At 46.5% G+C, this 25,497-nt stretch overlaps 1 protein-coding gene across 6 annotated transcripts in view; it reads right to left on the minus strand.

Annotated features, from left to right (window-relative positions):
* Ccbe1 (collagen and calcium binding EGF domains 1) overlaps positions 1-25,497 on the minus strand; it is a 261,885-nt gene that overhangs the window by 25,632 nt on the left and 210,756 nt on the right. For all 6 annotated transcript variants that reach the window (XM_042263829.2, XM_076555391.1, XM_006970060.4 and 3 more), the window contains exons 4-6: positions 15,203-15,337; positions 12,838-12,990; positions 4,501-4,604 (exon numbers count right to left, since the gene is read on the minus strand). In XM_042263829.2, coding sequence (XP_042119763.1) covers positions 4,501-4,604; positions 12,838-12,990; positions 15,203-15,337 — 392 coding nt within the window. The remainder of the gene's footprint in view (positions 1-4,500; positions 4,605-12,837; positions 12,991-15,202; positions 15,338-25,497) is intronic.

Consider the following 25,497-nt stretch of genomic DNA (forward strand, 5'->3'; position numbering starts at 1 on the left):
CAGGCACTGCTGTAAATCTCTTAAGGACAATAATTAATTTGACATTGTATTTAACATGTGTTATCTCCTTTCATAAAGGCTACTTCTTCCAAGTCCATCATGTACTTGGTACTATATTCACCCCAATGAGCCTCTTTTTCCTCCCTCCTCATCTTCTTTCCTCAAGTCTATCTTCTGCTTTCATGACATACACACACACACACACACACACACACACACACACACACACGGACATATGCATGTACACACACACATACATGCATGAATATCTTTATGTATCTATTCTGCAAATGTGAGAAAACATTCGTTCTGGTTTGTTCTTTGTCAACTTGACCATCTTTGGTCATTTTGGAAGAAGGATCAGCTGAGAAAATGCCCACAGAAGAGTGTCCTGTAGGCGAGCCTGTGGGGCATTCTCTTGATTAATAATTGCTGTGGAAGGGCCCAGCCCGCTGTTGACAGTACCACCTCTGGGCAGGCGGTCTTTGGTTGTGTAAGAAAGCAGGATGATCAAGCCATCATGAACGAGGTGGTAAGCAGTGTTCCTCCATGGCCCATTTCAGTTCCTGCCTCAAGGTTCCCATCCTGACTTCCCCTCATGCTGGACCTTGGTTGAGTTATATATAATCAAATAAACCCTTTCCACCACAAGTTGCTTAATCATGGTCTTAATTACAGCAATAGAAACTTACCCAAGAAAGTATGCATTTTTTTTTTTTTGTCTGCGTCTAGCTCATTTCACTAAACATGCTAATCTCCAGTGCACCTACCTTTCTGGAAATTATTATTCTTTGTGGTTCAATACAATTTCATGGTGCATATGTACATTTTTCTTTAAAAATGTTATGACATGTATTTGTGTGTGTGTGTGTATGTGTGTGTGTGTGTGTGTGTGTGTGTGTGTGTGTGTGTGGTGTGATACAGCTGGGGAAGTCAGTTCAGACCCTGCATATGTGCTTGGTAGGAAAGTGAACCAGGATCACAGTGAGCCTGCTCACGGTGTGCACCTCACTGACCTCCGACTTCTCAAGCTTGGCTACCTTCCCATTCCCTCCATTCACCATTAAGTCACGCTGTTGGCTTGGTTTCTTGGTAAAATGTCAACTTACTTGATGAGGCAGGACCTTACTCCATACTGTTTGTATTTCCTTGTCCCTCAGGCTACTGTAGGGCAGAGTGGGTGCTCATCAAATCCCTGTGACATCACCATGACTGCTCACTATGGGCTAACTGTGGATGGCCGGTATAGGAGGGGAGAGGTCCCCTGCTCCCTGTACAGTGGCCTTTGGAGGCGGAGCACACTGGTGGGTTCTGAGCTGCTGAGCAGGCTTGCTGATGTGCTATGCCTCTCCCTTTGGGGTCTTTCTCCCCTGGTCCTCAATAGCTGCCTCACTCTTGCAGTTCATTTAGCCATGGGAGTAAATTTCTAAAGAGAAACCAATAGGCTGTGGACTCTCATTCTTCCTCCATCAACCAAAGCTGAAAGGCAGGCACTTTACCTGTCCCCAAGCTCCCTTTTTTATCAAATCACATTCCTTTTCTGACTTAAAAAAAATGAAGGGGAAGAGGCAGTGAGGTCTGAAGGGATGGTATAAGCCCCAAACAGGACGTTTCATAGAACCAATATATGTAGCTTAGACACTCAAGCCAACATGTAGACCTCCCGGCCCTCCCAGATTTCCCTAAGTGCCCTCCACCACTCTCCTCCTTTCCTTAAAATGTACCCACTGTCCTGACTTGTACATAATGTCTACATTAACCAAGCAATCCACCACCCAGCGATCCTCACTCGAACACTGCGGTTAACCTTGCTAGTTAAAAAATGACAACAGGTCTTGTAGGTTCCTTGTATCCTGCATGTTGCTGTTTTATGTGACTTTCTTTTCCGACTGATCCCTGAAGAGCCAAAGGATTTGGCCTGGAGCATTTTCTGTGGCTAGAATTCTGACTCCTGTATGCTCATGGTGTAGTTCAACATGTGTGCACATCACCTCATACTGTGGGGTTGGCTGCTCTCCAGCACCTCCCTCCTCATATAACCACTTCTTGGACAATGTTTATCCGGGCAAATAAATGCCTCGTGTTCTATGAAAAGAACAGATGGTATCAGCAGTAGAAAGTGGATGTTCAAAGCAAATCAGGATCTACACCAGGCTTCAGGAGAAGGTGTGGATTTTTAGGTCTGACCTCTTGAGTATGCACTGCATCTCTGGGAATGCTAGCATGCTTCTTACAAGGCTATGGTGACAGTTAAGTGAGATTTTGCATATAAAACTGCTTCCCATGTGACAGGAAGCCATATATTCCAGGAGGTATCTTTTAAAGAGAATTGACCCTCAGCTAGGTATGGTGACACGTGCCTGTGACTCCAGCACTTGGGAGGCAGAGGCAGGAAGATCAAAAGTTCAAGGTCATCCTCTACTGCATATAGTTCGTTCAAGGCTAGGTTGGTTACAGATGAGACCTGTTTGAAAGAAGAAGGGAGGAAGAAGAAAGGAAAGGGAAGGTAAGAAGAAAAGAAAGGAAAAGGAAGAGGAAAGAAAAGGAAAGGGAGGAAAATAAAGGAAAGGAAAAATAAATAGGAAAAATGTTCAGTGGGCAAGTGTTTGCCCTGAGCCAGGATCCTCAGCACTCATATAAACGCAGGGCAGAGAAGCACACATCTATAGGCCTGCTCTGGGGTGATGGAGACAGACAAATTCTGGGGACTTGCTAGCCAGTCTGTCTAGCTGAAATGGCAAGCTCCAGGTTTGGTGGCAGACTCCGTCTCAAAATACAAGTTGGAGAATGATGCAGGAAGACAACTAATATTGACTTCTGGCCTCCACACAGGCACGCAGATGGGTAAACAACCCTGCACACATATGCAGGCACATACCCCCCATACATACACATAAAGCATCACACCTCCTAATGCCCCACGAATGCCAGGGCTCAGGCCGTGTGCATGGGGACAGTGAGGCATAAGGTAGAGCAATACTTGCTCAACCCAACCACACGAGAGAGAGAGATAATAAAGGCTGAGATAACCTCATGATTCCTCGAAAATGTCAGCGAACCTCTGAGGGTCTTATGTATCTCAACATAAGTCGGCTTGCTTGGAACATACAATACTGGTGGGCAATTAAAAGAAGGCCAAACCCAGCAACTAGTTTTAGAAGAGCTCACAATATCAAGTGCCTTAAAACCACTCCAGCTGGAAAGAATTTGTGTAAGGTCATAGGTTATTTCCAGGGAAGGAAAGTGAAGCCAGCTTTGTGCCTTGAGACCATAATCAGCTATCTCCCCCACGCCTGATGCTCTACCCTATGAAAGGCAAGCTTAATGCTTCTACAAACCTTCTGGGTTTCCTCTAAAGATGTTAACATCAATTCAAGTGTCACCTGGGGATAGCTGTATGGGAGATATCCTCTTCTTTCCCTTTGTTTATCCTGGCACACAGACAAGGTTTTCTGCCTAGTATATCACGAGCTATTTATGATGAGGTCCATGATTTCCTCTGGACTATACAACTGTGTGACATCCAGGTCCATACAAGCCTCTGCTAACGTCGGTCATGACCTCACCAGCCCGAGCATCAGAGGTCGGAAACGCCGCTTCCCTTCTCCGCCCCTTGTTCCCATGGTTTAGCTGGTAGCTGGGTTTCTCATCAGGGCGGCTGCCACTCTTCTGGCCATGGAAGAGAGGGTGTCTCATGTTTACCCTTTTACCCTTTAGAATAACTGGCTGCCAAAGTTAAACAGATTATACACACCACTTTGATCTCCTGAGAGCCTTGAGTGGAAGTGATTAAACAAACAAAGCCGTACGTTTATGTTTGGGCAGCTGAAGAACCGTTTCAGAGTGGCTGACAAGCCAGCAAGTGTACTGACCTCAGGTGTAATAAACACCAAGCCAGGAGAGTCACCCAAGAATCCAGGCTGCTAAGACCTATCACGAAGCCCTTCCTCACAGCTGGATGACATTAGCAGCGCCCTGGTGCCCAACTCATCAGGCGGAGTCTTGCAGAAAGGGAGTTGGTCCTCACTCCTGGTGCCATGAGGCACTCAGAGGACTGATTTCCTAGATGCGTATTTTCCCCCAGACCATAAAGTTACATGAGAAAATGAAGGCACCACAGGATGCCGCCGGTTTACAGAAGAGAGAGAGAACATTTGAGAGAGAACGTTTTCAATGAATAAAACAGATAAAAATAGCATTGCCTAGGTCTGCCCGGGGCTGCGAATCGATACCTTCTACAAGAAGTATTAATGACTTTTTTCAACGACTTTGTATGTACCCATTGCCAGGGCTGATAGAGTGACGCCCTCCTTGGGTCTTCGCCTTGTGTTCCGTTGCTGTTTAGGTGGTCAGCAGCTCTGGAGCGGGGAAACATCCAGAGTTCCCGTCTGGTTGACGCTAACCGCAACGCTCAGCTAGGGCGGTCTGTTTTCTCACCCAGCCGCCGTTCCCCAAACCCCGACACGGGCTTCACCCTGCCCCTTGCCGAGCTCAGTGTACCTTCTGCTTCAGCTGCAGCACCGTCTGCTTCATCTGCGAGAACTCCTTGCATGTCGCGCAGCAAGTCCCGGCTCTCACCTCGTTCTCGGCCTTCTCCTCGTGCCCTGGGGAAAGACACAGGCTCAGCTCCATCTGGGAGGCTGGCAGGGCACATGCCTGGAGAGATGGCACTAAAGGGCAGTCTCTGGGCACGGGGTACAGAGAACGACCACGGGAGGTGTAAGGGGTAGGTGTTGACGATTTTATGGTCCTCAGGTTGATCCAGAATGACCCAGGGTCACGGGGGGGGGGGGGGGGGGAGTGGAAGGGACAGAGGAGAGAGGCCCTGCTACTCTTTGGGGCCAGCTGTTCTTAGACATCCAAGTGTGTGAAAACACGTGTTATGGCCCTTTAATTAGCAGCTTTCATGTGTGGAAATGTGGGCATTTGCTGGTGCTTTCTAGAAGGGCGGCTCTATAAGTCTGACGTGATTTTATTGTTTCCCCAAGGGCCAACGTTCACACGCTGCACAAATTCTCACACTCAGACAGCAGTTCACACACCACTGACTGCCTTTCCCCATCTCGGACAGTGCAGTATCCAGGGGGAGCACGGCCCAGCGGAGTGGGGCCCAGGACATGGAGTCCGAAAACAGGGCTCTTTGCAGGAGAGGACAGCTGGAAGGGGATGAGTCCTCCTTCCGATGGCTGCATCATTCAGCCAGGAGAGACGGCCACCGTCCACTGTCCTTGTGTATCTACAAACCCGCTAGACATAGAGAGCCGTTGTCTGTTTCTGTAGGGGTTCTTCCCTCTCTGCTGTGAGGGTATCTGAAGCTAGCTAAGGAGTCTGCCTTTCCACCACGAAGGGCAGAACTCAATCCTCCGCTCAGAGCTATCCATCTTTCTCAAGCACGCATCCACTGCCGGGGCACCCGTCCGTGCTGGTTTTGTTCCCTGTTGCTGTGATAAAATACCCCGACAGAAGCAACTTAGGGGAAAACGGGCTTGTTTTTGCTCCCAATTCCAGGTCATAGCCTGTCACTGTGGGGCCATCGAGGTGGCAGGGGATGGAAGCAGCTGGTCAGATCCAGTCAAGAGCAGAGACATAGGGCATGACTTTATACTCAGATCACGTTCTTCTCTTTTATACGGTCCAGAATGATGCTAGCCACTTTTAGGTCGGGTCTTCAACTAATGATCACCATAATCACGGCACGCCCCCCACCCCATATGCCTGTAGATTAATTCAACTCAGATGTTGGCTCATTGGGAGACTTCTCAGCTGATTCACAGTGTGTCAAGTGGACAGTTCACACTAATCATGACGCCACTCTTCCCACCACCCTTCTTCATCTATAGAGCTACACACTGTGTGAGGTATTATGAACGGGAGATTAAAAAAAAAATGAACATTTCTGCTTCACAATTCACATCTGGCCTTGGTGGAAGGCCAAGCCACCCATTGAGGGTACACGTACAGGAGTGAAAAGCTGATCTCTGCACCCCTCTTTGCCCATTTCCAGCTGAATTTTCCAAGTGTCGGTGCAAATTGCATATTTGCACAACAGGATAAAGCTGCCTCGTCCCTTGGTTCTGGACTCATATTATCTGGATCATGGACTGCTGGAGCTGGCGTGTCTTTAGTGCTCCCTTACAGATAAGCAAAGTAAGACCTAGAGGGGGAAGGTTACTTGATCACCCAGAATGCTGTGCGCAGACCTCACAACTATAGGGCCCAGCCGGCCCTTTGGGACATGGGGCAGGCACAAAGGGAGGCTGTTATTGGAGTTTCTGCTGAGAACACCCAGATGTGGTCGGGCCGGTCCAGGGAAGACACGCCACTAAACTTACTGTATATCTTAAATATGCTCTGAGCTCAATTTTGCTGACTTCCCAGATTTTTAAGGATGCAGTACTCCCAAGTAGCCACACGGGGGCATGGAGCTCTAACTTTTATGAGAGTTAAACGTGGTGAATGCTAAAAATGTAACGGCTTAGATATTAGGGTAACGATATCAAATAAACTGAGAAAAGCCTAAGAATGTGCATCACGTGGGAATTGACACAAGCGAATAAAGTATATTTGTTTAAAAACTTGACTGCTGTTTTGGGAACTCAGTCTGGGCACGTTACAACCCAGGGGGTGGGGCGTGGTGGGGGGTGCTTTGAAAACTCCTCTGGAATCTCCTCCGCCCCTCCACCTGGGGGCGGCAGTAAGAGACAATATCAATATGTTTTAACATTGCCCACATTAAGAAATCCCTAATCTATTATTATCAGAGCTTGAGAGTTATTTGAAACACCTGGTCGTTTCTGAGTCTTTGAACTGTATTGAGTGACACCCGGGGTCACGGTAACTTTATCAGAAAATAAACACAAGTTGAAAAATAAAGACCAGTGAGCTAATCACGGTGGAGCCAACATTTCCTACGTTGTCTCCCTCTTGTGCTACGCAGACTCCCTTGTGTCTCAACTGGCTCCAGCTCTGGGTTTCCAAAGATAAAAATCAAAGAAACTGAACACTGATTTGTCAGATGGCTTGTATCACCCAGCCAGAGGACATTCTTTCAATTGTCAGAGGCTGTCCTGAAACCACACCCCTTTTTTTTGCTGCTAGCCTTCCATATCATCATCATCATCATCATCATCATCATCATTTTAGTTTTAAAATGTATTGCATATGTTGTGTGTGCATGCCATGGTATGCATGTGAAGACATACATTTGTCTCCATGGAGACACACAGACAACTTTGTGGCATTAATTCTCTCCTTCCACCTTTACATAGATTCTGGGCTCAAACTCAGGCCATCAGGCTTGTATGACAAACAGCTCACCGGCCCTGGACTTCTATTTTAAATTTGTCCGACTCTAACATTGTAGATGTTGGACAATGAAAAGCTTAAGAAATATCTCTCCCCGAAGAACTTCCCCCAAACTCAAAACATATACCAGACAGGGAGAGGTGATTTAAGATCATGTGTTTATACTCAATAATCATTATCTTCATTATTTAAAAAAAAGAAAAAAAGCGGTGAAATACTGGGCTGACTAATTTGTCCAAAGCAGCTGGAAATGCTTAGCTGCCTCATGTCCAGAAGTAAGCATGGCTTACTATTGAGCTGCTTGTTCAGATATGAAATTACTCACCCTTGAGATACTGTAAGGAATGTTCCCTGCGTGGGGGGTGTGAAAGCTGGTCATGTTTTCAAGTCTGAGTACTTGCACAGATAGAGGAGAAGGGAAAAAAAATGCAGGTAGAACTTGCATTGTTATGTTGTATTTCAGAAAAATTTGAAATGTTTTCCAAGGGTAAAAGGGGCCCTGGAGCTGGAGACCAATAGTGTCCCCAGGGACCGGTCTCAAGTCACACAGTCAGCGAGCACTAACCCAGCAGCTTTGGTCACCTGCTCTAACTTCTCAGGCAAAGAACTTCCTGTGGCATCATGGCTGTCGGACAAATGATTGCTGGCCCCCTTCCTTCCTTTTTTCTTCTTTCTGACCCCAGCGTCATCAGAGGCAGGGGAGAACGTGCCTTGAGGCAGTGACGGCTCCGTGGTCGCGCAGTTGAGTTAGGACGGGGACCTTCTGGGTGCACAAAGACCCTGTCCTTTCTCAAAACTATCAACATTAATGATTCTTCCCAATTTCTACCCTAGAGACCCCTGATCACCAGTATAACGATGCTTCTTTGTAAAATATAAAACCCAAACCAAACCCCTCTACGCCTATGTGTTGACTTCGGTGGAGATCGTAAATTGAAAATTCAGAGCAAATCTTGTAAGGACCACACTTCTGGGGGGTGTGAAAGAGCTGGTGGTGGCGTTTCCCTTCTTTCAGAATTTCAGGTGAAATTGCTGTGTATGGAGGGTGGTGGAGGAAGAGGCGGAAGGAAATGGGAGAAAATCTCCAGCTCCATTCAGTTTTTTAAGCTTTGTGTCTCTGTAAGGCTTGGTGGTGATAGCACCAGATGGTTTGTTCTAGCAAATGACAAGGACCTTTCCCATTTGTGCCACTGTTAGAGGAATCAGGTATCTCTGAATGTGGTACAATAAAGAGGCCTGCCTGTTTCCACCTGTTCTGCACCAGGCCCCGGATAGTGAGTGAATCACCGTCCTCTGCACTCTAGCTGCTCTGTCTGCTAGTAACACCTTTGTCTGAGAATGGACCAGATGTCCATCAAGTTTAGCCCCAGAGCCCAGATTTGTGACATAAGATGGTTTCCAATCTGCGCTTTTTAGGACATCATCATCTATGAGATCTTAAAAAAACTATTATTTGGGGGCTGGAGAGATGGCTCATTTGTTGAGAACACTGGTCACTATTCAGAGGAACCAGGTTCAATGCCCAGCACCCACATGGCAGCTCATAACCATATCTAACTCCATTCCCAGGGGATCCAATATCCTTTCCTGGCTTCCTTGGGCACTGCACACATGTGGTACACAGACATGCATGCAGGCAAAACACCCATACACATATAGTAAACATAATCTAAAATATTAACACCCCTTTTACAAATTATTATTTTGCATGTATATGGGGGGGGTATTGAGGTGAGTGTGTGTCTGGTGTCTTCCTCTAGTGTTCCCCAATTTATTTTATTAAAACATTCAGTCATTTATTTATGTGTGCATGATAGCATATACGTATGTGTGCCATGTACATGCAGATGCCTGAGGAGGCCAGAAGAGGGCACTGGATCACCTAGATCTGGAGTTACAGGTAGTTCCAGGAGGCCTGATGTGGATTCAAATCCAGCTTCAAATTCAGCTCTTAACTGCTGAACTACCTCTCCAGCCCCTCCACCTTATTTTGGAGACAGGGTCTCTCATGAACCTCAAGCTCGACCTTGCTATTTTGCTTAGGCTGCTTGGTTGACAAGCCCCCCCCCCCATCTGCTTGTCTCCACCCCCAGCTCTGAGGTTAGAGATATGTGCTGCTGCAGCTTGCTTTTATGTGGGGGCTGAGGATCCGAACTTGGGTCTTCATGCTTGTGTAGCACACACTTTACCCACTGAGCCATCCCTCCAGCCCTGTTAGATGGTTTATAAGGTTGTGTGAGTAATGATGTGACATTCAAGGGTCCTAGTTAGCTTGGTCAATTTGACACAGCCTAGACTCACCTAAGACAAAAGCCTCAACTGAAGAATTGCCCAGATCAGATTGGCTTGTTGACATGTTTGTGGGGGATAGTACTGATTACTAACTGATGCAGGAGGGCCTAGCCCACTGTGGGCAACACTATCCCTAGACAGGTGGTCCTGGGCTATGCATGAAAGCTAACTAAGTATGAGCCAGAGTGATAACAACCACTTTCTGATTGGACTTAAGGCCTGCTCCACAAGATGAGACCTATACCACCATTATCAGGCCAAGAACCGATAGCACGGACCCTACTTTGTTATTCTGCTACAGGAACATAGTATTGACCCAACTCCTAATGACTTAGTGTTAGGCCCATTGATTGGGGCATCTGTCAGCTCTCGTTCGAGATCCTTCTGTTTGCAGTAGATGGTGATTAAGAATTATAACAGGCCAAGGTGCAGAGTATATGAAACTGTATGAGATTCTCAAGGAACTAAGAAAGAAAGAAAGAAAGAAAGAAAGAAAGAAAGAAAGAAAGAAAGGAAGGAAGGAAGGAAGGAAGGAAGGAAGGAAGGAAGGAAGGAAGGAAGGAAGGAAGGAAGGAAGGAAGGAAGGAAAGAAGGAAGGAAGGAAGGAAGAAAGACAAAACAAAAGATACAATGAGACCTCTCAGCCGCCCCTTCTCTCCCCTTTGCTAAGTGCTCCTTGCTGAAGGTGGGGCACAGGTGAGTGCTTCTCATTGACTCAGACCCTATTATAGCTGATAGACCACAGGGGATTGGATCCTGCCCTGAAGTCTAGAAAGAAATATGTGCAGAGAACCCAGGAATTACTTCCCGGGGGTGGAGATTTCTCGAGACCCCAGGGACAAATGAACTCAGCATATAAAATCTTACACAGGCCTCTAAGAACTGCCATTTGGTCTCTCTTCTTCTTTTTGTTAGTGTCTCTGTCCTTGGAGATCATTCTGCCCCAACACAGAGGCATTTCTTGTGGGAGGGGTCAGCTCTGGGTTATCTGTATTTGAACACCTCCCCCCTCCCCCAGAGGCCCCAGCATGGGTTTCTGCCCTGACACTCAGCAGCATGCATTTGCTGTTCTGATGGTTTGACTCTGTTTTGGGCTTCTCCAGGCTCCATCCTGCCCATGTTTTTTTTTTTTTTTTTTTTTTTCTAAGACTCATCTCTATATCAACTCAGGCAACCCACAGCCAACTGTGTACAGACAACTGGAAATCCAACTCTACAATGAAAACTTAGAAGGCAGCTTCCTGGTGATTATTTCCCCCACAATCCCACATCTGAAAGGATTGGTAGCTAAAAGGCGGTACCCACTGTCAGGGAGCGCCTTCATTTCGATAAAGAGAGATGCCATACCTCCCTGCCCTTTTCTCATACTCTTTGCCCATGGGGCAAACTGCAGTGATTTTAATTTTGAGTGAAAAATGGTCCGTAAATTATTATCCCGATTAAACTTTATTCCCCAAAGATTGATGTCCCTTGATCTGCGCTGCCCTCCCAATGGGTAGGCTCCACATGTTTCAGAGTCTCAAGGGTGTCCCCACGCTCATGCCCTCTAGTTCATGTACAGGATCCCTAAATGCCCTGTCCTGAGCTGGCTTCAAGTAGCTGTTTTGCATTTTCTTTTTGCACACAGTGGCTTCTCCGTGACTCAACCTCGCTGCCCTTCAGAATCTGCCTTTGTAGTCGTTCCTTGTGAGGCAGCTGGTCTCCAGCTGTCTGCTGCCTCCCAGCCCTTTTTGAAGCTCAGGGCCCCATCTCGTGCGTGCCCAGATGTTTCTGGTTTTCTCAACTCCCTGCACATCTTGGTACATGTGATTTGCCCTAGGAGCCTCCTCCCTTCCCAGGGATGGCTCAGGCCCTTTAACCTCTCTTGACTGTGAGTTCATGTGAGTGCTCCAGCACGTGCAGCGTGCATGTTCATGATGGTACAAAACTCAACTTCTGGCTCGCTAACTGGCTAAGGACTTTCTCTCCAGGGAATGTGTTGGGCCAACACTGATAGTGAAAACTATTTCACCACCAAGTTCATTCCAGCTGGCAGGTGACTGACATGGTCCCCACAGGCTAAAATTCCAAATTTTAATGACTAGCTTGGCATTTGGCAGAGATATCAGAGTTACTTTGCAAGTGAATGTTATAAGCATTTGCCCACCAATCTGGGAGTTCTTTTCTTTCTCTTTTACTCCCTTCTTTTTCTTTTCCTTCAAACTCAAAGAAGTAACCCAGCAGGCAGGCTGATCCCATGCTCCAGGGGCCAGCCATCTTGGCTGAATCAGGCTGCCATGTTCATGTCCAGCAGCCTCCCAGCTCCATGCTGAAGCTCCAGATGGGAGAAATTTTGTAACTGACCGTGGACTGATACAAAGTGAGTTGCTCAAAAGATTATACACGAGACACAAGCATACCATTTGGAATTTAAATAAATGTCCTCTGTCAAATTGGTGTAAAAAAATTCGTTCACACTCTCATTTTCTGTTTTTATCTGATCATAAACCAACCAGCTAGTTCACAGATGGGCACACGATATGGACTGCATTTTGGGCTGTGTTGAAATAGACTGGGGCCATATGTGGAAATTATTCAAATACACATTTCGGCATATTTTCTTTGAGAGAACATAGTCCATCTGGCCTCTTTCCTGTTCACTCTAGATGCCTGGAAACACACAGCCAAGCGCTACTGCTTCTCCACAGGCATACCACCTCTCTCCAGCGCATGCCAGCCTGCAACACTTGCCACAGACACTGCTCCCGACAGCTCTCCTCAGAATCAGTTTGATCTTGGGTTGTCACCTAGGTCCCACTTGTAAGTGTCCCATCCTGCACAGGGTCACCAGAGAAGTGGCTGGGCTTCCAAGTACCTATAATTTACACGTTATGTATAATATGTACTACACATAAATATAGAACATGGGATAAATAATGCATATATGATATAAAAATAATGTGTACTATATATAATTACACAATGTGGACTGTAGATTATACCTAATTGCATTTTACATATTATAATATGTATTATTATATATCATGTGTACATACCATAAGATATTACATGGAATGTCATTTTACATATAAATGTGCAATATGCATTATAGATATAAGCTACAGTTACAGAATATAAAATCCTATAAACATGTAAGACATAGTTTCATTGCTATGTATATGTAATTGTCAAACCGACGCTCTATATAACATCAAATAGAAACGTGCACACAGTTAGGGCTGCCATGCTTGTCCTGCTTACCAGTGTCGTTGGGGTACTTGTCTCCCCTGGTGCAGGTCTTCCCATCGTCCTCAAGGACGTAGCCTTCGCGGCACCCACAGTGGTAGCTGCCCACGGTGTTGATACAGATGTGTGCACACAGAGTGGTGTTGCTGCTGGCACATTCGTCAATATCTGGTTTGGATCAAATGCAATAGAACAATTTCAACACAGCCACACACCTGACCCCTCTGTTGACATGAGCAAGCGAAACTTCTAGACCGGAACCAGAGAAATGTGGAATAAAGTGAAGTTCCAGGAACGTGGGGCCATACAGGAAGCCTTAACTTTGGGCCATGTGCCTGTCATCAGAGACCTAGAGTGGGGGTGTCTGTCCTGTGGCTTGGTGCCTCAGAGGCTCACTCACCCATAGAGCATGACAATGAGGCCAGCCCTAAGCATTCCCTAGGGCTCCATGGAAGAGAAAACAAAATGCCAGCAACACAGCTGACTTCTGTGGGTAGCTTGGTGTGCTGAGGCTTAATCCCCCTTTATAATGGGAGGTTCCAAACAGCACGCTGGTGACCCGAGGGTCACTTAGGAATGGTCTCTTCCCAGTTAAGAGACATGGCAGCAACTGGAAAAAGCTACTTCTAACAAAAGTAAATAGTAGGATGGGCCTCCTGGAGAGAGGTTTCCCCAGACAGCCCCTGCTCCGCACTGACCCAAGCTGCCCCCTGGTGAGCCCTGGAAATGAGCCATGAGATCATCAAAGAAGGGACCCCAAGAGAGTCCGCATGGACTGTGTACATCACTGACTCAGTTCCCCGTGGCATGGGGTGGAAACAAAATGTTTCTTGCCACAGGAAAAGGGAGAAGGCTGTATTCCATTTCCTGTTCACTGCATGAAGACACCACCTCAGACTCTACACATGTGGCAGGCAGAGCCCAGTCCCGAAATTCAGGAGACTGACAGCTTCCCAATGCTCCCTGGGCAAGCTGCCAAAGCCCTCGCTCTGACAGGAGCTGAGGGTGCCAGGGAGAGCATGGCAATGTGGGTGTTCCCCTGGCACTACACACGGTCATCTAGAGGCTGGGGGTCCCAACTGAAGCCTGCTTACAGGGGACCCTGTCATAATGTTAAGTATGGAGCTATTGTGCTTTGGGGGTACTCTTTGTTGAACCCAAGCTCCAGTGGTCAACAAAAGAAAACAGGAGGTTGAAGTAGCTATTGGACACTGAAATATTAGCCTCCTTGCGTGGCACTGAGCCACTGGGGACATCCCCTGCTCTATGTAGGTGGTGTCGTGGGCTCCTGCTCTATTTATTTAATTGTGTTGGCCGCATCCTTTGTTAGTGTGCGATACTATTTCCAGATTCTGTTGGGAGGCTGCAGAAGGCCCATGGATAGACCCTTTCCCAAAAGCTTCTCCGCAGAGCCCTAGCGGACAGAGGGGAAGAGCTGTTTATCAAAGGCTCTTTGCTAATTCCCACTTGAGTCTATTGACCATCTCAGTCCATCTTCTGATTCTTGAACCTCACTAAACCTGTCAGTCACTTAGTGTCATTTGTGAAAAGGCACATTCCTGGGTCTACTGCTTGGTTTGTCTCACTGGAAAGGAGGCCAAGACCCAGGTTAGCCACAGAATGATCACACTTGGAAATAGACAATCTCCTGAGATAAGTCTGAAGCCTTCTTAGAAGGGAATGGTAGAAAACCCCAGTCAATGGGGACACAAGAAACAGGCTGGTACCCACTGAGGGTGGCTGGACTGTTTGCTCAGCTGTAGTCCAGGCAGTTGGCCTCCGCTTTCTTCAAACTGCTTCCCACCTGCTCGACATACCAGTACTTCTGTTGTCCTGCTTGAACTCCAGGGCTGCCAATCCTCATTTTGTTCTGTGTTTTTACATTTCTGATTTTTTTCTTTTCTTGAGATAGGGTCTCTCTCTGTAAACCTGGCTGTCCTGGAACTCAATATGTAGACTAGGCTGGCCTCGAACTCAGTGAGATCTTCCTGCCTCTGCCTCCCTTTAAGTGTTAGAGTTAAAGGTGTATGCCGCCACATCTGGCTTCTGACCTGCCTTACACCATTCTTGTTTACGTGGGACACTCTTCCTTTTTTTTTTCTAGCTCTTACCTCTCCTCTCCGTTAGGCTCTGACTAATTCCACCTCCTGAAGACATCTTTGTACATTATTTGTTTTGATAAACATGATGAAAGCTATTGCTCCGCAGGCTAAAACCAAACACCACTCCATCCCACAAGTACAAAGACTTCAGGGGAGGAGTCAGAGCTTACAGCAGCTCCTCTGACCTGGTCCTGCTGCAGCAGCAGCAAATGCAGCAAAGGGCAGGGGTATCTGAACACAGCATGTCCCCAGGAGCTGGAAATGCATTTCCTACGCACCCAGGCAGTATGGCTTCTCCCGCTTTTGGTGTCTCTCTCGGTCATATCGGTATCCTGGGTAACAAGTGCACAGCACCCGGCCGAAGTTATCCGTGCATTGCTGTTCACAGGGAGCTTGGGCACAGATGTCATAATCTGAAAGAGAAGAGAGCACTCACATCAGCCTCAGCATGCACTGGGTGACCCAGCCCTAGCCTGGAACAGACGTCGGGGGCTGCTCTGTGCTAAGGGTTAAATGTGAAGTGTGATTGGCTCCCTTCGTAGAGCTATTAACTCTTTCCAAGTTTCTGAGAGTGCCACAATGGACAGTTTAATGCAGTTTTTGTTTTTTTGTTTTTTGTTTTTTGTTGTTTTTTTTTTTAGTTTTTCAAGACAGGGTTTCTCTGTGTAGCTTTGCGCCTTTCCTGGAACTCACTTGGTAGCCCAGGCTGGCCTCAAACTCACAGAGATCCGCCTGACTCTGCCTCTGAGTGCTGGGATTAAAGGTGTGTGCAACCGCCGCCTAGCTAAATGCAGGGTATTTATGTGACCAAAAGCAAATGTCACTTGGATTTTCTTCCTTAGGTCACCATATCAGCCTTCCATTTTCGTCCACTATCCAGAGCACCAAGATGTTTAGGCAGCCAGGCTCTGCAGCATCACTGGGATCTGTTTTACCCTTTCCTCCTAATGACACAGAGAGTGTATTCCTTCCAGCAGTTTGTCAAGACAGTCCAGAGCTGGTGAGAGTCGAGTGTTATACTATGAGAGGAAGACCTTGGGGTTAGGCAGGCTCTGAGAAGTAGCAGAGATACTTTGGAGTTGTGAGGATTTTTCAGAGCCAGTGCTGGCAGGAGCAAGTGTAAAAGGTGAGCTCACGGGAGGACTGATCCTGCATTCGGAGAAGACGACTTGTACACATTTGAATAGCTACAAATGTCTTATCAGCCTGAATCCCACGCAACCTGGAGTAAGTTTGCTATTACCCAAAGAATTAGGGCATGTGCTCCCCCGGGGTTTTAACGAACTGGTGTTTAATGCACCTCTTGAAGGGCCTTTGGCTCTGAGTCAGTAGCTCCGGCTCAGCAGTTGCTCCCAACCCAGACTCAACATCTCATTTATCACTGCTGCTCTCCTCAGGTGCTGACAGATGCAGTCTCCTTGGACAGAGAGCGAGCCTGGCTCTGCTCTGCTCTGGTATATATGAGGCCAGACAGGTGGGCTGTCAGCTCCTGATGCAAGCTGGGTTAGCGTGACAAGGGCCGTGTCTGTCTCATGATGAGCTAAAACTGCCCTTATGAAGCACTCCTCCCTACAAGGATGAGTCCAGGTCTGCTCTGCCTGCATGGCTTCTGACCAGCCTTGGAAACTGTTTTTGGCTAGATAGGATTTTCTCAATGAAACTCTAGGTTCCTTTGGCTTGAGAGCCAGGTCTCGGCATGGGTGGTGAGTGACCCTTTCCTACCAGTGCTTACCATCACTGGGCAGCAACCAGAGAGAGGAGGAAAGGCAGAGTGCTGGCCTAAAGGACTTAATGCCAACTGTGGCACCCAGCAAGGCTTGCTTTGAGAAGCCACCGTCCCAGTGCCCCCTTCTACCCCTGCTTCCCTGGGGCGTCACTTCCACCCCTTCCGGTGAGGTGTGTTTCTCATATTCACCTCTGCATCTCACAATGGCCAGCTCACCTCACGTCTCTCTTTCAAGCACTCCCTGTTGACTTCCGGTTGTGCAAGAGATGTGTTCAGCGTCTTCATCACCTCCCCGCACCCCTTGAAGGACACACTTCTTTCCCCATTTAGTCAGCAATTCTTTGGAATTTTAGTTGAATAAGATTTCAGTGTTTGCAAAACAGTGACATTACGAAAGCTGTTATCTGCTGAGTTTAGACATGGACTCTGACCATTTATCTTTTGGGAGACCCCCCCCTTTTTTTTGCTTCCCCAGAATTAAGATAACCCCGGTGACCCTGGTGTATGTTTGGGGGTTGCTAATGATTCCAAACCTGCCCTACCTCCTATTCCATGTGCTACTTTTTGACTTGGGTCTTTGGACGGTTTTATTTTGGTAGCCACTGGCCCATTAGGCACTGTGGTTAAGGGACTCTGGGGAAGGGGAGGAGCACAGTCAAGATGCGCACATAGAAACACCAAGACAGGGAGCTTGAAGGAGGAAGGGGGGCTGGGCGAGTCTGCTTGCTGCCTGGACTTCCTTTTCATGGGAGTCTCATCTCTGTCTCCCTCCTCCTTCCTCACACTAGCAGAGTGTCTCAAGAGTGGTAGGAAGTGCCAGTGAGTAGTGTTCCTGCCAGCTGCAGAATCGGCTGCGTTATATCCCATTTCATGGGTTCCAGATCCATGGGTCATGTTCTTGGAGTTCAGAGCAACAATCCTGACTGTCTAGTGCCTCAGATGTCTAGGCTGCATCCAGAGATATGGTTGTAGTCAGAGTTACTATTATAGCTGTCAAGAAACCACAAAGCAACTTGGGGAGCAAAGGGTTTATTTGGCTTACACTTCCACATCACAGTTCATCATCAAAGGAAGTCAGGACCAGAACTCAAATAGGGCAGGAATCTGAAGGCAGGAACTGATGCAGAAGCCGTGAAGGAGTGCTGCTTATTGGCTTGTTTCTTATCGCTTGCTCAGCCTGCTTTTTTATAGAAACCAGGACCACCAGCCCAGGGTGGTAAGCACCCATGATAGACTGGACCCTCCCACATCAATCACTAATTAAGAAAATGTCCTCCAGGCTTGCTTACAGCCCAGTCTTATGGAGGCATTTTCCCATCTGAGGCTCCCTCCTCTCTGATGACTCTAGCTTGTGTCAAGTTAACATAAATCTAGGCAGCACAGATAGATACTCTCCCTCTGAGCTTGCAAGTCTGAACTGGTCTTTGCTCCCCTGGGCAGAGCTGGTAGCCACTGCCTACACTTTTTATCTCTGTGGTACTTACTGTTTTCCTTTGGCTTTTTAAACTCAATGTCCCCCCAGAAATTCTTCCTATCAAATCTTCTCTGTTAATCAGTTATTGTCATCCTTCGAGACTTAACTTTTGATCCACACAACTCAGGTTCCTCAATGCTGTAACTAATTTATCCCCAGAGATAATTTTGGAAATCTCTTAAAATGTCTGAGGTGTTTGGATATATTAGTGAATTAATCTTGGGGAGGTTCCCCCAAACAGGTATGTCCAACCTTCAGTCCCCACATAGGCCACATGTGTCCCTGGATAATTATGAATATAACCTAATACATTTGTAAATGACATCATGTTACACTGTCAAAAGGGTGGACACCCGTGATGGAACATTCTGATTTCTTCCCATTAAGACACGGTATGTACTCACTCATAAGTGGATAGTAGATGTAAAGCAAATGATAACTAGGCTACAATCCACAGTCCTAGAGAAACTAGGTAACAAGGAGGACTCTAAGAGGACACATGGGAGCAGGGAAGGGGAAATAGATGAGATCTCCTGGATAAACTTGAGGCAGGCCACGGGGACAGGGCATAGAGGGGGTAAACTGGGGTCGAGTTGGGGGAGGGACAGAGGAGAGCAGCGAAAGAGATATCTTGATAGAAGGGGCCATTTAGGGGTTAGGGAGAAACCTGATCCCAGGGAAACTCCCAGGAATCCACAAGGATGATCCCAGCTAAGACTACTAGCAATAATGGAGACGGTGCCTGAACTGGCCTTCTCCTGTAATCAGACTGGTGATTACTCTAATTGCCATCAGAGAACTTTCATCCAGTAACTGATGGAAGCAGATGCAGAGATCCACAGCCAAGCACTGGCCTGAGTTCTGGGAGTCCAGTTGAAGAAAGGGAGGAGGGATTAAAAAGCAAGGGGGGAGGGGTCAAGATCATGACAGGGAAACCCACAGAGACAGCTGACCTGAGCTAGTGGGAGCTCACAGACTCTAGACCAACAGCTAGGGAGCCTGCATGGGACTGACCTAGGCCCTCTGCATGTGGGTGACAGTTGTGTAGCTTGGTCTATTTGTGGGGGCCCCATCAGTGGGATCAGGATCTGTCCCTGGTTCATGAGCTGGCTTTTTGGAACCTGCTCCCTATGGTGGGATGCCTCTCTCAGATGCAGGTGGGAGGAGCTTGGTCCTGCCTCAACTTGATATGCCAGGCTTTGTTGACTCCCATGGGAGGCCTGCCCCTTTCTGAGGAGTGGATTGTGGGGGTGTAGAAAGGAGATGGGGGAGGGAACAGGAGATGAGGAGAGAGGGGAAACCGTGGTTAGTATGTAAAATAAATAAAAATATTAATAAAAACAATTTATGTGATTATCTCTTGAGGGGTACCTCTGCCTTCTGCCATTCACTTTATCTTTTCTGGTTTTCTCTCTCAGTTCGGTAGAGCCTTCTGTCCAGTGTATTCCCAAAAGAGGCCACAAAAGAAGTTGAGTTGAGCTCACACACATGTAAAAATTACTGTCAACACATAGGGGTGCTGATGGTGGAAACATGTAACTAGGTTGGACAACTTGACATCATTGTTTGAAGGCATTGCTCTCTTGTCTCCTAGCCTTCAGTCGTACTACAGCTAAATCCTCATCTTTCTATGTCAAATGAATTTGTTTTTATTCCCCTTTGAAAATTTTCAGGATTTCTCTCTTTTACTTCTAGTGTACTAAAATTTCATAATGTATTTATTATATGTGGGACTAGGTCAATCTTCAAAGGGCTGCTTTTATCTGGAAACCCATCCTCCAGTTCTGGAGAAGTTTCTGGATTTGTATCTCTGATGCTTACCACTCCTGTTCTGGGTGGAATGATTAGGTACCTGGACGTTCCTCTAACAGTCTCATGCTTTCTTCTTAGGTTTCATTCCTTTGATATTTTTGCTCTAGTTCTTGGGAAATTTCCTTCGTTTCATCTTCCAATTTTTGTGTCATGTTCTTAATTTCTAAGAACTTTTTATTCTCCTGTTTCTTTTTAGTAACAGAATGTTTCTGTCCCATGGATGTTGTGTTGTCCCCCACCCCACCCCAAGCTAAATGGTAGTATTTTGAAGTGTTCTCCATGTAAAGTCTGTGTTTTCTCTAAGGCTCTTTTCCTCATATGTTTTGTTCTGAAGACTTCTGCTTTAATGTCTGGAGACCCTTTGGTGCCTCTCTTGCTTAATTATGATTTATTAACCATAGCTCTTTGCATATGGGGTTGTATAGCCCTAGGCCTCACTATAAGTGACCTGGGTAGAATGCTGGTGCCAGGTCTTTTGCATGAGCCATCTGGTATACCCAAGGATAACATTTCTAAATCATTGCCTGAGAATAAGTCACTGGAACTCAAATGAACAGAGAAGGCTGGGTGTTTGAACAGGCAATGTGTGAGCATGAGCTGAATGTCCTGGACTCTGTCTCTGATTGTCTCTGAAACCTGTGCTTCACCTTCTCAGAAGAACTGTCTTGACTCTCCTTGTCTGGTCAGGCAAGGGTCGGTGTTCTGTCTGAGACAGAACAAGATCTGGGAGGGCAATCTCTTTGACTCTTAGCCAAATCTTCTTTTCTTTCTGTTTTTGCTTTTGCGTGTTTGTATGTACATGTGTGTGGAAGCCAATGGTCAATACTGGGTATCTTTCTTGGTCACATTCCACCTCATTTATTGAGAGAGGGTCTCTCACTGAACTTGAAGGCTCCCCAAATCTGCTAGACTTGCTGGCCAGTGAGCCCCAGGACCCCACTTACCTCTGTCCCTGCAAACCCTGGGGTTACAGATGTTATGCCATCTGGCATTTTAATGTGGGCACTGGGAATCTGAAGTCAGCTTCTCATGCTTGTACCACAAGCACGTTCCTAACGTAGTCATTTCCCAGTCCCCTCTTTTACTTCCAGTGATCTTGCCTGTCTGTTTTAGTATGAAGCCAGTTGTTCTCAGCCTCCCCTGGTGCTGGCTAAGGCTTCATTCTCCCCATTTTCCTAAGCTTCGTCCCACCCCCAGGTCTGTTCTCTGGCTTCCAACATTTTGTTGCTGATATCTGTTCTTTCTTTCCTTTTGATCTTGGAGACTCAGGTCTTTTCCAATTTGTAGGCTTTTGAACGGAGCAAAGGTAATGATTTATGCAGTCCTCTATTTCTGATGCTTGTTTTCCAGAACCCGCCCACTCTCGGTCATGCAGCTTCTATCTTTATATTGTATCTACTTTCTCTCGTCTTGGTTCTGTTTCTCTTGGCATTATTCTAATTCAGACTCCGAGACTCTTGTGTAAACAGCACCGCCACCAGGATTCTCCACCTTTAAATGCACTGTATAGAATTCTGCCAGGCCCTCCTTGCACGGTTGAGCTCTGTGTGGCTCAGTCCTTGCTCAGCTAACCCAGGCTTCCCGTATATGTAAAGAATCCCTAATCTGAAAACTTCAAACATTCGGACTCCATGGTGTTTTTGGATTTTGAAGTCTTTCAGATTTCTAGATAACAGAAGCTCAGAACAGTAAAGTCTGTGCAAATATTTCCCAATCCAAAAACTCTGACACACGAAGTATTTCTGGCCCTGAGCAGTTTAGACAAGAAGTATTCAGCCTGCACTCACCAGCTTTAAACCATTGCTTGGTCTTGCATTTGTGGTCTGGCATTATAGCCCTTGAGACTTTCCCAAACTTCACAGTCGTTTATGAGTCCCAAGACTTCCAAAGCCTCAACTCTCTTTCTTTGTACTGTGTCGTAGACACACCTCTTACCTCCACACAAGTTTTCACCTCCAATAAAGTCCAGCCAGCTCCTCCACCTTTCTCCTCAGTGCTCTGCAACTGATAGCCTAGAGCAGTGGTTCTCCACCTTCGGTGGTCAGACAACCCTTTCACAGGGGTCACCTAAGACCATCGGAAATAACAGCTACTTACATTACGATTCATAACAGTAGCTGAATGACAGTTATGAAGTAGCAATAAAAAAATTTTATGGTTGGGGGTCACCACAACATGAGGAACTGTATGAAAGGGTCACAGCATTAGGAAAGTTGAGAATCACTGTTCTAGACAGTTTTCGAGCGACATTGTCAAGGCCAAGTCTTTCTTGACCCCCAACACGGTCTAGTTTGTCTCATCAAAACCCACAAGGCTCTACTCTGTCACTCACATGTTCTTCCATTTTTATTGAGCAACCGCTTTCCTCACCTGCCCAACTTGAGCATTCTCAGTATGATCCTCGGGGTTTTGTTGTTTAAACACAGTGTCTTGCTATGTAGAGCCCAAGCTGGCCATAGCCTGGGGCGAAATTCTGTCCCAGCCTCTCCGGTGCTGGGATTACAAGCAGGGTCTTGACATTTCTATCTCCTCTCTTGTAAAATACTAGTAACAAGACTACTGATACTCATACCACAGTGTTTTCATGGTAGGCTTAAGTGCTACATGAGGGACAGTGTCTAGGAAATGTGACAGTGACTAGGAAAAGCTCTCCCTACCTGTCTGGCCCTTGTTCCTAGTTATTACTACTGTTTGCCTACCTGTCAGGGGATGATTCCCCTGGGATTAGCAATATGGTTCCCTCCCCAGATGATGCTCATCCCACACCTGCTGAGCCAACCAAACATTCCCTTATCTCACTTATAATAGGAGTCAGAAAGCACTTTCTGGAAAGGACCAGACCTTACCTTGGGTGTGCAGTCCTCTATTTTGACCACTCAACCTTACCGTGACCATGTAAAGAGGCCACAGGAAGTACTTAAGAGGATGGCTCTGTGTGTGCTTCAAGAGAACTTCATTCCAGAGTTAGGTGGCCAGGTGGACCCACAGGCTGTAGAGTATGAATGGGAGGCAGCGACATGCTTAACACCTGCATTTTCTATCAGCAGCAGGTTTGCTTAGAAATTTTAATCTCCTTCTGCTGTCCGTGGTCTGGAAGTCAGCAAGTCAGCTCAGCTGGGCCACAGTCCCCGAATATTTGGTGTGGTGAAAGATCCCCCAGGAGGATGTATGCATTGTGAGTCAGTGTCCAATAGACAGCGAGCTGGCAGTGTTTCCCCTTCATGAAAGGAAGTCAGTCTTTTTCTATTAAGCCTCCCTGAGTTGAATGAGGCTGATCTGCACCACGAATATAATCTGCTTTGTTGAAATTTGAGGGACCTAGAGGTGAATCTCAGCCTAGCAATGCATAGGGGCCGTTGCACCCACACCACATTCTGCCGCATTTACTGCGCATCTCCCTGTCCGCCCAACCTGCACGTTCTCTCTGTGCTCTTAGGGCTGCTGCTTCTGTGGCCTCACGCGCTGCCAGCCTAGCTGCCTCAGCTCCAAATGGAGCATGCTCCCTCTAGGAAAGAGAGGAGTGATTCCACTGAGCTCTGGCCAGGGCACTGGCTTCTGCATGCCTGTGTCCCGAGCCAAAGAAAGAAGTCACCGTGCCCAGAGACAACTGGTTCTAAACACTAAGTGGAAATTGTTTTGTTAGTCCGCAGAAGCTAAGCCAGTGTGTATGGAATATGAGGGGCCCTTGGTTATGTCTTAGGGTTATGAATACTATGACCCAAGACTAAAGCCAACAGAAAACTACAACAGTTTAGGTAGGATCAATATTTTAGATGCATTAGGAATGAGGATAGGGATCACCTGATCATGTAATAAGAACTATGAGTCGGGAGGGGAGGCATTTATTAGGGTAAAAGCAATAGGAATGAATGATGGAGAAAGGCAGTTGTGAAGAGCAGATATGACCATGGGGGGCCAGTAATGGAAATGAGGCCTATGGTTGTCCTGAGTGTTCATTTCTTCTCTTGTGAATATCTGTAAGTATCTATACATAGCTCTCTTTACTCCCTTTCATGTTGTGGGTCATAAGATGTGTTAACTTCATATTAAAGCATTTAAGCACTGTTAATTTTAATACCATGGTGTTTAAATTATAGAATATCAAGGAGAAATTTTATCATTCCTTTGCAGCTTCCTCAGGCAAATGGCTAGGCTGTTTTTACACAGCATCATGGTCTCATGTATCGTGGCCTGGTTACTTGAAAATTCAATATCCAAAAACCCAGTCAAATATTTATTCTAAGATGTTTCTGTGTTGGTTGTTTTGTTTTTGAGACAGGGTCTTACACTGTAGCCCAGAAATTCACTCTGTAGCCCAGATGCCCTGAGGCAATCCTCCCGCCCCCCCAAATTCCCAAATGCTGGGTTTATAGGTGTGACCTCCATGTCCAGCTCATTTTTGTGTCTATTGAGGATGAAATTAACATTTAAACTTGTCAACTTTGAGAAAAGCAGGCTATACTCTATAGTGAAGGTCAGCCTTGTCCAACGTTTGGAAGGCTGACCAATCTGATTGAAGAGGGATGCTGCCAGTAACTTGCCTTTGGATTTGAACCATCCCATGAACCTGGTGGCTCTCACTAGACATTGGGGCTTGCATCTCAACATTCTTATGAGCCAGTCTTAAAGGACACAACTTAGTTACAATCAGTTTCTGTATGTAGGTGTGTCTGTGCACACATGTCACACTGACCAGCTCCGTGAAATCTTTTCTGAAGTCCTGTATGTGTACTTTGTGATCCTTATCCACTCTCCATCCCGCTTTGAGTCACAGTTTCTCTCTGTAGTCTAGATTGGCTTGGAACTCAGTCTTGCAGACCAGGTTTTCCTGGAACTCTTTTTAAAGCAGAAGACTCAATTTTATTTGTTTTCTAATTATGTATCTGCCTATGTGTCTGTATGGGGAATGTGCATATGAGTTTGGGTGCCCACAGGGGCCAAAAAAGCGATATAGACCCCCTGGGGCTGGCATTACAGGTGGTTCTGAGCTGTTTGATGTGGCCACTAGGAACAAAACCCCCAATCCCCTGAAGAAACAGTCCACATGTTTAACCTCTGAGCCATCTCTCCAGCCCCTTGACCTTAAACCCTTGATCCTCCTGCCTGTCTCCCGAGTGCTAGGATAATGGGCTATTCCATCAGCCCTGGCCTTATTTTTCATTCTTGAGTGATTGAAACCTCTTTGCTAAAGATATCATTAATATCGAATACAACCACCGTTCCATTCCCTTAGATCAAAACAAATAAACATTAAACACGATTCAGATGGAAAACAACAGAGCAAAGACTTAGTTCTATACAACAATGTTTGGGCCTGCTTTCCTGGCAATATGCTGTTCTTTGTACTACTCATAGCTGCTGCTGTCTTCAAGGTGAGGGAGGCTAGATTTTGGCCAAGGCATTTGAGATTTTAATACCTAACATTAAGAGAAATGCCACCTAGTATCCATATGGTTTTAATCAGGTTGAACAAAATCTTTACTTAGGATCTGAAGTTTATAAGGCCTAAACCTAATTTTCTTTGCTATTTGCCAAGCTGTGATGTAAGTGATACAGTTGGT

The sequence above is a fragment of the Peromyscus maniculatus genome, chromosome 19, assembly GCF_049852395.1.
Source record: "Peromyscus maniculatus bairdii isolate BWxNUB_F1_BW_parent chromosome 19, HU_Pman_BW_mat_3.1, whole genome shotgun sequence".
NCBI classification, from domain to species: domain Eukaryota; kingdom Metazoa; phylum Chordata; class Mammalia; order Rodentia; family Cricetidae; genus Peromyscus; species Peromyscus maniculatus.